The 12,996-nt window shown below is 45.6% G+C and overlaps 1 protein-coding gene and 1 long non-coding RNA gene across 4 annotated transcripts in view; one reads left to right on the top strand and one right to left on the bottom strand.

Moving 5' to 3' along the window:
- Positions 1 to 203: 203 nt before the first annotated feature.
- LOC130455430 (uncharacterized) lies at positions 204 to 1,087 on the bottom strand. The gene is made up of 2 exons (XR_008913391.1): positions 883 to 1,087; positions 204 to 727 (listed from the first exon to the last, which is right to left on the bottom strand). It is a non-coding gene; the product is annotated as an uncharacterized LOC130455430 (long non-coding RNA).
- Positions 1,088 to 1,238: 151 nt separating this feature from the next.
- Positions 1,239 to 12,996, top strand: part of SREBF1 (sterol regulatory element binding transcription factor 1) — a 70,071-nt gene continuing 58,313 nt past the window's right edge. Inside the window, exon 1 of one of the 3 annotated variants that reach the window (XM_056804481.1) lies at positions 1,239 to 1,660. In XM_056804481.1, coding sequence (XP_056660459.1) covers positions 1,564 to 1,660 — 97 coding nt within the window. In that variant the 5' untranslated portion in view covers positions 1,239 to 1,563. The remainder of the gene's footprint in view (positions 1,661 to 12,996) is intronic. The other 2 variants (XM_056804482.1, XM_056804485.1) reach the window with 2 other exon arrangements.

The raw sequence follows: 12,996 nt of genomic DNA, 5'->3' as shown, positions 1-12,996 counted from the left end.
TTGCCTAGCCCTTTACCACTCTTGAACCTCGGAACCAGTGCCCGTTATTGATTCGAAGAAGGGCAGGTAAAGATTGTTTTTAATTACTGAGGACCCCAAAGAGCTTTTGTTTATGGGAGTTCTACCTCTTTGCTATTTCACTGGTTTAAGGATGAAAGGCGAGCCATTTTGAATATACTTATTCACTAAAACAAACAAGCCTGTTATCATAAATAATATTTGTTTTATGACAAATGACTGGATTTCCCAAAACAAAAAAGGTTCTGCCAGACGCCTGGCATACCGTCTACATAGGTTTGCACATCTCTTCACTTCTGGCTTAATACAAGACAGCTGGATTCTCTCTGCTTTGCATCAGTGAGGTATGTTGGTTTGCTCCTATATGGAGAAAATATGCCTCACAGGTAAGTGGCGGGAACAGGTAGGTGCATTTTACCAGGCAAATGACGCCTTAGTATGCTTGGGAAAATGACTTGGAACTGGGAAGCCCCAGCTGTCCTCTGGTCCCTCTTGGGCGGATGGATGGAGTAGCTCCCAGCGGCTCGGGAGGGGGGGGGGGGGTCAGGGATGTGGACAGTGTCTCCATCTTCGACTCTGTCCTTTCAGCCAGGCTCCCAGTGACCTGCCCTGCCTGGCCTGGCATAGAGAAAGCTGGCTGTGCTGGTCCCTGAATCACATGATAATCCTCACAGCTGGGGAGTGGAGGGCAGGAGGGGGTCCCCGTGTCCTGGAAGCGGCAAATACAAGGCGGTCAGCCCTGAGATCTCCACAAACTCGGGATCTGGGGGCTGGAGGACAACAGTGCTGGAAGTGGGGGGGGGGGGCGGAGGATGCCGGCAGGGAAAGGCAGCCCTCCTCACGCAGGGCCCCTTCAAATCCTACCGCTCACTTCGGCCCTGAACCCTCCAGAGATGCGGCGCACTTGGCAAAGCTCCGTGCGCCCCGGAACTGGCAGCAGCCCAGAGAGCCCAGCACCCAAAGCAACCAGTACTATGGCCGGGGTGCCTATGGGCTCAGGCCTCCCAGCTCCACGTGGTCCTCACTGGAAAACTAGCGCTGCCCCCGACTAGGGGAGCCCCGCTCCTCTACTCCTTCCACCGCTTCCCAACGTCCCCAGAGGCTCGGAGTTCGGGATGGGGTTGTCACTCAAACTGGAGGGCGGGGTGGGGGGCAGGATGGGGTGGGGTGGAGACACCGGGCCCAAGCCCCGCCCCGCGCCCTCTCTCTCTCCCTTCCCCCTTCTTGGGGCAGTTAAACGACCAACTTTTAGCGGGCATGGCGCTGGGGGCGGGCGCTTGGTGACCCTGGCACTAACTTTGTTTCAGGAACTGGGCGAAGCCTCGGCACTCCGGCGGTCCCGGGGAGAGTTTGGGGCGTGCACCGTTTCCCCTCCGGCAAGAGCACGGTCTGTGGAGCCGAGCTGAAGGAAGGCACAGGGAGAGGCGTGGTGTGGGAAGAAAAACGCCACCCAGCCCGGAGGAGGCGTCCCGGGTCCAGCGGACAGGCGGCTGGCGGCTGGCGGCGGCGGCGGCTGGGAGAGACGGACTCCCTCCAGCCGCCAAGATGAATAGTCTGTCCTTCGATGAGACGGCCTTGGATCCCTCCCTGGCCCTGGGCGAGTCCAGTGACATCGACTCGGCCCTGCTCAGTGACATCGAAGGTGGGTCCGGAGAGGGAGGAGTGCAGGGTTAGGGTCTCCTTGTGCCCGAGAGCCGGGCCAGGAGAAGATGCTAGCCGGGGCTGCGGCGAGGAGGGGGACAGGGCTGGCCTGCGGCCCTTGGGGCTGGAAGCTGCCCTCTAGGATCCTTGGCTGGTCCCCGGCGTCGAGAGCGTGTGGGTATACGTGATTCTGCGCGTGTCTATGGCTCCGGACTCAGGGTATGGCTGTGGAGTGTGTTTGCGGCTATTTGTGCATCTCTGCGGGCACTGAGTCCCCCTCCTCGGAATGCGCGCCCAGCTGGGGACTCGCCGTCTGGGGGGACCATTTGGAGACTGGTACTCCCCCCCCCCCCCACTCCCCCCCCCTCCCGATCGGATGTCCAGACTGAGGGGGTCTAATTTCTCCTCCGAAGCGGGCACGCCTCCCGGGGCGGCCGGGGAGCAGGAGGCTGCTTAATTGTGCCTTCCCCGAGCCCCGCCCCCCCCTCGAGCCCTCGAGCTCGTGACGTCAGCGTCAGCTAGGGAGGTTACTCTCGGTCATTCCCTCCGGCCCGCCAGAGTTCACGGAGCCCTGCTGGCTGCCAGTTTCTGCGAGGGGCAGGCTGGGGGGGGGGGGGGGGGAGACTGGGTAGGAAGTGGGCGTGGAAAGGAAGAAGAGAAGAGACCAGACGGGACAGGCCTGGACTGGAGGGATTGTGGGCCTGAAGCTTGAGACGTCCGTGGACGCCCTCCACCTCTTCCTTTAGGAGACCGCCCATCCCACGTCCCTGAGTCTAGATTGGGGGGTTTTGAGTGAAAGCTAACCCAGCTTCCTGGTTCCAACCACGTGGAACGTAATGATAAGCCTGCGGCTAGGAGAAGGAATTGGCCTTGAATTAGGCTTTCGTGTAGCTTTTTTCCGCTTTACCCCGTCGTCTGGTTCGGACTCCCATTTTGGGTGTTGTTCCCCTGGGAGGAAACCGCTTCCGAGACTGACTTGCTCCTGGTCCCAGGGGGAGGCTCAAACTCGGGTCTCCCGACTCCGAGGAAGCTCAGCTCTGCCAGCCCCTTCCGAAGAGCACCCTTCCCGCCCTAAACGAGGGAGACTTTGTCCCCAGAACCTTTCCTGGCAGAAAACGGTTCCTTTTTCCTCTCAGCCAGATGATTTTTCCTTCATAAACTGGGAAGCGGAGTGAGTGGCAGAGATGAGGGCGCGCTGTTAGTGAGAGGAAGCTTTCTGTTCGGTCCACAATAACTTTAACGTTTAAAAAATGATTTGGAAACTTACTTTCTGCCTTGGAATCGATACTGTGTATTACTTCCAAAGCAGAAGAGTAGTCACGGGGCTTAAATGGCTTGCCTAGGGTCACCCACCTGGGGTCCCAATTGAACCCAGGACCTTCTGATTCTGGGCCCAATTCCCAGGCCACTGAGTCACTTAGCTGCCTTCTTAAACTTCCGCCTTTTTACTCTTACTTTCTGCCTTCCTATCAGTTCTAAGACAGAAGAGTGGCATTAGAATGAAGTGACTTGCCCAGGGTCCTACAGCTAGGAAGTACCTATTTAAAAACCCTTACCTTCTGTCTTAGAATGAATACTGTGTATTAGTTCCATTAGAACCTAGGATCTCCCGACTCCAGGCCTTTGGTTGTGCTACCTAGTTGCCCCAACAATAAAATTTTATGAAGGCCTATTGCTTATTGGATACTATTGGGTGCAGAGTATTCCAATAGGAGACAGGGAAGAGAGAGAAAATTTAGATGAACAGTAATAACTAGCATTTACATAGGCTTTAAGGTTTGCAGAGCGTTTTACAGTTATTTCATTTTGTCCTCACAATAATCTAGGGAAGTAGACACACTTAGTATCATAATTTTATCAATGAGGAAACTGAGGCAGAGAGGTTAAGTAACTTGCCCATGGTTACCCAGGCCAGCCAGGAAGTGTTTAAGGCCAGATTTAAAGTCAGGTCTTCCTGCCTTGGGTCCAGAAATCTCTTAATTGTGCCTCTTAATTAAATTAGATTAGAGAGGTCTCCATTCTTTTGGAGTTTATAGCCAAGTAAGGGAATGTACATACACAGATAAGGACAATATTGACATTGCCTGCCAATTTGTTATAATAATAGCTAAGAATAATAATAGCATGATATAGCACATATAATATAATAGAGAATTTACTATGTACTAGACAGTGTGCTAAATGTTTTTTATTAATATCTTATTGAATTCTCACAGCAAGCCTTCCAGAGAGAGGCTTTTATTATCCTCATTTTACAGATGGGGAAACTGAGCCAAACAGGTTAAGTGACTTGCCCAAAGCCATGCAGCTCCTAATTTCTATGGCTAAAACTGAAGTCCAGGTCCATTCTTCCTGACTTCAGGATCAGCATTCCATCCATTCTACCACTAGTTCTCTGTTCTCTTGTGAACTCCTTGGTGGGTCCTCCCAACATGCTGGAGACTTTCTTTTAGATTGCCTGACATTACATAGATACCAATGGAACAAGCAGATTGTAAAATGGTTATTTAGTTAATAATATCCAATATTAACAATCTAAATAACCTTTCCCCATTCTAGCCTATACACTACACATCTTGCCTAGGTATGCCCTCCCTACTCCTTACATTCCAGTGGCTCTCTATCACCTCGAGAATAAAATAAAATCTTTTCCATTTAAAACTCTTCTCAACCTTGTCCTTTCCTATATTTTTTATATAGTATTCCTCTCTATGAACTGTATTTTCCAGCTTCCTCACACATCATGCTCCATTTAGCATCATGATGCTTTTATACTGCCTATCCTCCAGGCCTGAAATGCATTCCCTTCTTCCTTTCACTTCTTAGCATCCCTGGCTTCAAAATTAAGACCTGGTTCAAATGTTACCCTAGTACAGTGATGGTGAACCTATGGCATAGGTGCCAAAGATGGTATGTAACCATTATTCTCTCCCCCTCCCCTCCCCCAGTTCATTACTAGAAAGGCAGAGGGACTTGGGCAGAACTGCTCCCCTCTCCCTCTCCATCATACCTGATCACATATTTTCCCATCCCCCGCCCCTCTGCCCAGCAGCCCCATGGGAATGCACAGGGAGTAAGATGGGTGGCTCACAGGTGGCAGATCTGGAGGGGAGCAGAGTACTCAGGACACTCTCTTTCCTCTCTCTACACTCACTGAGGACATTCCTCACTTCATCCAGTCCTTCCCTCAGCAGCCCAATGAGAGTGCTTCCTCCCTCTCCCGTGTGGGGTTTAGAGGGGGGGCAAGCACTTGGTCTAGGAGGTAGGGTGGGGGGCAGGGCTTGGCACTCTTGTCTCTAAAAGGTTTGTCATCACTGCCCTAGTATGTAGGGAGCACAGTCCCTAATGCATTTCCCTCTAATCCTATATCTACTCTGTATGTATCTTGCCTCTCTCCCTACGTATAAACAAATTGTTTCAAATGTAACCTCCTTGAGAGCAAAGACTGCCTTTGCCTTTTTTGTATCACTGGATTAATATGTGTAAAGTGCTTAGCTGGGGGCCCGGCACAAGGTTTAATAAAGAGTTGCTGATTGATGGACTGATTGATGGGTACAAAATAAAAGTCTAGACAAGTACTATGAGAACTTGAAGGACGTTCAAGAGTCACTTTCACTTGGAATTTTGGAAGGTTGCATAGAAGAGCTGAGTTCAACTTTGAAAGAAAAGAGGAATTAAGTAGAAAGTTTGGGGGGGGGGGTAGAGAAAAACTCCATTCCATGCATGGGCTTGGCTTGAGCAAAGGAGATTGAGGGCAGGCTAAGAAGGAAGGAAGCAAGCAAACATTTATTAAGTACCTACTATGTGCCAGGCACTGTACAGAGAACTTTACAAATAGTAGTTCATTTGATTGACATAAAAACCAAGAAAACAAGTGCTATTATGATTCCCATTTTACAGATGAAGAAACTTGAGGCAGTTAAGTGACTTGCCCAAGATTATACAGCTAATTGTCAAGAGGTCAGATTTGAACTCAGGTCTTCTTGACTCCATGCCCATTGCTCTGGGTCCACTATGCCACAGAAAGTAGGCTTGGCAGGAACCTGGAGCAAGTTAATAGGAGTTACATGAATCAGGACTAGAAAAGAAAGGTTGGATGCAAACTGTTAAAGTCCTTGAATGCTGGTATAAAATGAATCTAACAGGCTTCTCGGAGGCAGTGGAGATTTTGGAGTAAAGGGATGATGTAATCATGGTGGCGTATAGTCAAGAATATGACAGCACTTGTAAGGGTAGTGTAAAGAGGGAATAGACTGCAAACATGGCTAATTTTGAAACTATTACAGTTTATCTAGGTGAGAAGGGGCGGCAGCTTGGTTTGGGGTTGGCAGATGGAGAAATGGAGAGGTGCAGACAGATGTGAGAAGGGTTTCTGGGAAGTGGAGTGGACCAGCTGGATCTTGGAACTGAAGGATCATCTGATCAAGTCCCATATCAAAGGAGGAAATCAAGGTTCAGAGGTGTTGGGACTTGACCAGAATAGGAAGTTAGCAGAGTCATGATCTGAATGGAGGACTTTCTTTTTGTTTTTTTCCTTAAATTTTTTTTCATTTTAAAATATTTTCCCATGTTTACATGATTCATTTTCTTTCCCTCTCCTTTTCCTTCACCCACCCAGAGCCGAAAAGCAATTCCACTGGGTTGTACAAATGTTATCACTTGATACCTAGTTCCATATTATTCATTTTTTGGTATAAAGCGATTTTTAAAAGCCTGAACCCCAAATCCCACGCCCATATATCCATGTGCTGAGTGAGGTCCTGTGTTCTTTTGCATTTCTACTCCCGTAGTTCTTTCTCTCAATGCGGTTAGCGTTCTTTCCCATAAGTCCTTCAGGAGTGTCCTGGCTTGTTGCAAAGTCCATTACAATATTTTACTTTCCGTGTACGATTGAATTCAGGACTTTGAACTCCACGTATGGTGCTTTTCCTGCTCCCCCCAAATGTAGGAGAGTGGAGGAAAGAAAAGAGACCAATATGGCTCTGCGGTTATGAGGCCAGGCGGCAGGAAAGCCGGGTCATGGACAGAAACAGAACAGTTAGAGGAGCAGCGGGGCTGAAGAGAAGGATGAGTTCAGTGTGGGACATGTTTAGGTCCAAATAGCAGTACTAGAAGGTCAGTGACATAGTTGGTGCTTAATACATTGGTACCGTTGACTTCCTTCCAGAATCATCTGCACAGAGTTTAAAGTTGAAACCATGGCAACAAATAAAAGCATCCAGGGAGAGAGATGAGAAAGGGAAGGGCTGAAGGCCAAAGACTGCACTTTTAAAGGAAAAGGAGGAGGAACTGGCAAAAGGTTAGAAAGGTTGTTTGGGAAGAACTATGAGAAGCCCAGCATCTCTGGAATTCAAGTGGGAGAACGAGGAAGGAGTGATCGATCCACAGAGGTCAAGGATGCCAAGAAGGGGAGAATGCCTTTGGATTTATCCATAAGGAGGAGGATGTTAGATGACTTTGGAGGTTTTGGTCAAATGGTGGGAGTAAAGCCAGTTTGAAAAGGGGTTGAAGAATGAGTGAGTGGTAGGGAAGGGAATACAGATGAATAGATAAATCCTTAAGAAGCTTGACTTGGAGGAGGGTGGAGATCTAAAGATAACTTGAGGGGGAGGCAAGTTCCAGGGGTAGACCTAAGTCAAAGGCTCCAAGTAAACAGAATGGAGAAGAAATGGGTGGCAGAACTCTTATTTCATTTGATAGATAAGATATAAATGGAATTTTTATAAATTACTTTTCTTGGATGTATAGAGGACAGAATCCTGGGTTGAGATAATGTGATGAAAAAAAAAGAGGGGGAAAGAGAAAGGAAAAAAAAGGGGAAAAAGGGAGGAGATAAGTTCTAGGGGCTCTCTATGTACTTTCTCTAGGGCCTCCTCAACTCCCAGAGGAGCCATAGTTATCCTTATGTCAGTGACTCCCAACCTATATATTCTGGTCTAGTCTCTGCTGAGCTTCAGGACATCACCAACTGCCAACAGAGCATTTCCTTCGGGATGTTGGGGTGTAAGGATAAGGGATAAGGGATAAAGAAAAATGCACAGATTGTCTTTAAGAGAAAAGGAGGAGAATTTAGACACAAACTCTGGGAAAAGATTCTGGAAGGAGAAGAGGATCTTGGGAGTTTACTGGGTTTAACAGTCTCTCCAGATCTGGCTTTCCTCTGAGCTAGTAAGGAGGATTTTTGCACTGGCATCCCCTGGGAAAAGACTAATCTTGTGGAAAGATTAGGAATTCCTGGGTTGGAGAACTGCCTTGGAAGAGACCTGCCTTTCCCTGAAGTACAGAGATCAACCTGTCAGAAACAACTTGGTTAAGGTAAACCCAAGGGTTTTGTCACCTGGAAGCCAACCCCAGGCCTTGCGTAAGGACTCAGTACATCTGTGAGTCCTGCATCCTCAGCCTTATCACTTATCCTTACAGGGGAGACATGTACAACTCGACCTATTCAAAACAGAACTCACTATTTTTTTCTCTGCAAACCTATGTCACATCTAGACTTCCCTATTTCTTTGAAAGGAACCACCATTCTTCTAATCCTCCCCCAGTGTTACAACTTCAGTCTTATCCTCAATGTCTCAGTCTCATTCACCCCTCATCATATCCATTTACTTGCCAGATTTTGACTTTTCTATATCCCACAATGTCTTGGATATATCCACTTTTCTTTCTTTTTCTTTTGTTTAAGCCCTTACTTTCTGTCTTAGTATCAGTTCTAAGACAGAAGAGCAGCAAAGGCTAGGTAGGCCACTGGGATTAAGTGACTTGTCCAGGGTCACACAACTAGGATGTGTCAGAAGTCAGATTTGAACCCAGGTTGTCCTGATTCCAGGTCTGATGTTCCATCTACTGTGTTACCTAGCTGTCTTTCCACTTCTTTATGGTCATGTGGATAATATCTTATTTCAGATCCCTAGCCGGTGATATGCTAGAGCAGTGAAAATGGATTGGCAAATGTTTACTGTGAGCATTTACACTTTGGAATGCTATCACTTAATAAATAAATGCTACAAACAGAATAAAGAATATACACATATATAACTAAATGCTGTAAATCAGGCCATGATTATTCTGCCAGCTTTCTAGGTTGGAAAAGTGATGGAGAAAGCATTAATAATGCAGATTAAACTTTAAAATGTGTTCATTTGTAACATTTATCAGCACTCCTCTTATTTCTTGGACTATTGAAATGACTTCCCTAATTGGTCTCTTTCACAAAGGACCTAGATTTGGAGTCAGGAAGACCTGAGTTCAAATCTGGCATCAAACATTTCTTAGCTATGTGACCTTGGGCAAATCATTTAAAAACTCTTGATCCTTCCTTAAAATAGGAATAATAATAGCTCCTACTAATAGCATTCCTAACTCCCAAAGTTGTGGTAAGTATGAAATACATTAATATTTTTAAAGCATTTTGCAAACTTTAGTGCTGTGTAAATGCTAGTTAGTATTAAATCTCTCCCCTTTCTGACTCATCGTCCACACAGCTGTCAAAGGGATTTTCCTTAAGCCCAGCTCTGAGTCTTGTCATTTCCCTTCTCTGTTAAGTTCCAAGGGCTCCCTATTGCCTTGAGCCCTTTTCAAGCTGGCTCCATTATTCTTTCTTCCTAAATTCTCTAGTCCTGCCAAACTGGCCTCTCCCTGTCTTCTTCCCACAGTACTCCATTTCCTGAGCCTTTCCACGGGGCATCCTTTATTCCTGAAATTTGCTCTCTCCTCACTCTCCACTTGTTATGATCCCTTCCTTCAAGATACCACTCAAACAATACCTCCTAAGTTCATTGCCTGCCTTTGCTAATTATCTTCTATTTTGTTCTTTGTATTTTTCCATACGTGCTTATTGTTACCCTTCCCCTCCGTCAAATGTGCCTGGCACATAGTAGGATGCTTGTCAATAGTGTGATTGATTACTTTAAAGTAAGTCCTCCCTGGGTCTGTTTCATCATCTTTTGCAGAAAGAGGGGGTGGATTAGGAGAGCTCTGAGGTCCTTTCTAGATCTAATATCCCATGAGTCTCTGAATCCATTGATAACAAGAATAATTTGATGAAATTATTATCACTTCCTAATTGATGCCCTTATAAATATATCTGGATTTCCTTCTCTCTTTCTTTCTTTTTCAAACCCTTTGCTTCCATCTCGGAATCAATACTGTGTATTGGTTCCAAGGCAGAAGAGCAGTAAAGACTAAACAATAGGAGTTAAGTGATTTGTCCAGAGTCACTAAGCTAGGAAGTATCTGTGGTCAAATTCGAACCCAGGATTTTCAACTCTGTAAAAAACAAGGGACAACTGTAGTTGAGGTTTTCAAATAAAGGTGGGTGCAGAACTTGTGGGATTTGATTTAGAGCGAGGCGGCATTGACCTTAAACTATTTCCAATATGAGTTTGAAACACTGTGCTCAGGAACCACAAGAGTATGGAATTGTCCCATTCATACTTGAGTGGGTAGTGAGGGAGAAGGTATGGCGGTAACCTTTTGCCCACAAGACACCTTTCCCTATTGTGCCAGATCCCACATTGTTTTCAGCTGCTCAGCTTGGCTGGCCACTGTGGGCAAACAGCCTGGTGAGTTGCTCTCGGGTGAGGGGGAGAATCAGCACGAAGAAAGCAATCTAACCTCGGGGTGAATGACACGGGTGCCCCAGCTCCAGAAGCCTGCCATCCTACCCGGCCAAAGGCCCATCTGGCTATTGCCAGTTGTTCTAGGTCAAAGGATTTTGATAGAGTTCAGGGAGCTCTCTTGTCCCTCCCTTCAGCTTCTCTTGGTCTTTTTCAAGTGCGGAGGAAACTTTCAATTATCTCCCTTACCTTTGCTCCCAAGCTAACTGGATCTTGGAGCGTCAGGCAGGCTGCTTCCACGTCACAATCCACTGCGTGGCCACATCAGGTGGCAGGCCACGAGGAGCTGTCATTGGAGGCCATTTCCACACTAGGCTTCTCCCCTTGCTCCTCACCTGGCTGAGGTGATTGTAGAATTTAATTCTGTCGGACTATATTCTATATAATCCTGGTAAAATCTAAGTTATGGACTTCATGCTCTTTTAGAGCCTCTGACTATGTCCCTGAGCCTGGCTGGCCACGGCCTGAGCCATCTGTCCCACGAACATAGGCCAAATGTCACCAGCCCTAAAGCAGTAACCCTCCAAGTCATGGGGTGTTACGACCCTTCCAAAGGACTCGTGATGAAAAACGCTATTCACCTCCAGACAGAACTGATGAACTTTGAGTGCAGGTTGAAGCATATTTTTTTCCTTGTTTGTTGGCAGCCTGGCTAATGTGGAAAAAATGTTGCCTGGCTTCAGATACATAATGAATATTGTATTTATTCCCTTCCGAACAGGTGAGGGGGAGGTTGAGAGGAATAGAAATAATGAGATTAAATTTGATTATTTAGTGCTAAACCTGATAAGTAGATCAGTCGAACAAATTAGAGGAGCAAGAAAAAGAAATCATTGAAGATGGTAATAGAGTATTTGATAAATCCAAGAACATAAACTTTCTTTTTCACAAGAACTGCTGGAGAAAATTAGAAAGCACTTCGCCAGAAACTAAGTTCAGACCAATGCCTTTATCATATCCTATAATAAATTTTAAATGGATGCCTATCCTTAATAAAAAAAGATGAGAGGGGGCAGCTGGCTGGCTGGCTCAGAGGATGGAGAGCCAGGCCTAGAGATGGGAGGTCCTAGGTTCAAATGTGACCTCAGCCACTTCCCAGCTGTGTGACCCTGGGCAAGTCACTTCACCTCCATTGCCTAGTCCTTTTCATTCTTTTGCCCTGGAGCCAATACACAGTATTCATTCTAAGACAGAAGGTAGGGGTTTTAAAGAAAGAAAGAAAAAAGATGACAATAAAATCCATTCTTTTTCATAACTGTGATATGGGGCGGTTAAGAGAAAGTCTGACAATAATCCCTTACCTGAACCAGGGCTAGATGAGATCATAAAAGACAAGATAAACAATTTTGGCTCCACGTAGTTAAGAAACTTTTATATTAATAAAATAAACGAATATGTAAGTAGAACAAAAACAGTAGCCAAAGGAAAATATTTGCATAATATATCACCAGTGAAAACCTGACAGTTGGCCAATATATACAAGGAATTGCCATACCAAGAGCCATTCCCCAATAGAAAACTAATCAAAGGTAATGAACAATTTTCAGAAGTTTCACAAGCTATAAATAACCACATGAAAACATATTCAGAGTCACTAAATAGTAAGATAAATAGTCATTTAAACAAGTCTAAAGTTTTATTTAACTCCATGCATGTTGACAGAGATAAAAAAGGCAATGTTGGAAGGACCATAAGAAATAAGGACATTGATGCCCTGTTGGAGCTATGAAGTAGTTCAATAATTCTGGATTTCAGTCTGGAATTTCCAAAGAACAGTAACTAAGTTGTCTAGATCTTTTTTTTTTTTAACCCTCACCTTCCCTCTTGGAGTCAATACTGTGTATTGGCTCCAAGGCAGAAGAGTAGTAAGGGCTAGGCAATGGGGGTTAAATGACTTGCCCAGGGTCACACAGCTGGGAAGTATCTAAGGCCAGATTTGAACCTAAGACCTCCCGTCTCTAGGTCTGGTTCTCAATCCACTGAGCTACCCAGCTGCCCCCTAGTTGTCTAGATCTTTGGGCTCATTGATCCCCGTGTTAAGGCTATATCCCAGGGATGTCAAAGATAGAAATAAAGATCCGATATATATCAAAATATCCACAGGGGACACTCTTTGGTAGCAAAGGCATGGAGACAAAGTGAGTACCCATTGACTTGGAAATGTCAGGAAAAATTATGATACTAATGTAATGCAATATTATTGTTTAGTGAAAAGTGGACAATTTAGAAAAATGTGGGAAGATTTGTCTGAACTGATGCAGAAAGAAATACACAGACTCAAGAAATTAATAAATACAATGGCTACCCAACATGAATGAAAAGATTACTAAAAAGAAATTGAAATCTGAATGATGAGAAAACCAGTGGAGGTCCCAGAGCTGATGAGATGATGGAGCATACTGCTTTCCTTGTGGCGGAGAAATAGAGGATAGATTGAATGTTGCATATATGATCTCTATACTTGATGTTCTTGTGTTATTGTTCTCTGTTAGAAGGGAGAATTTATATCGGTGGGGAAAGCTTGTGATACAAAGAAAAAAGGCATCCATAAAACTTGAAAAACTCGCACCAACATAAATGTAGGTTATGTTGATAAGAGAGAACAAAGTATGGACCGCTGTAAACCTTAAAATTTCTTAGACTTAAGTCTAAGAAATTTTAAGGTTTACAATCCCCCCTGATGATCATTGGGAGACTAGTCTCCCCATTGATCATTTAA

Source organism: Monodelphis domestica, chromosome 7 (genome assembly GCF_027887165.1).
Source record: "Monodelphis domestica isolate mMonDom1 chromosome 7, mMonDom1.pri, whole genome shotgun sequence".
Taxonomy (NCBI): domain Eukaryota; kingdom Metazoa; phylum Chordata; class Mammalia; order Didelphimorphia; family Didelphidae; genus Monodelphis; species Monodelphis domestica.
This window is presented reverse-complemented; position numbering and strand designations above follow the sequence as displayed.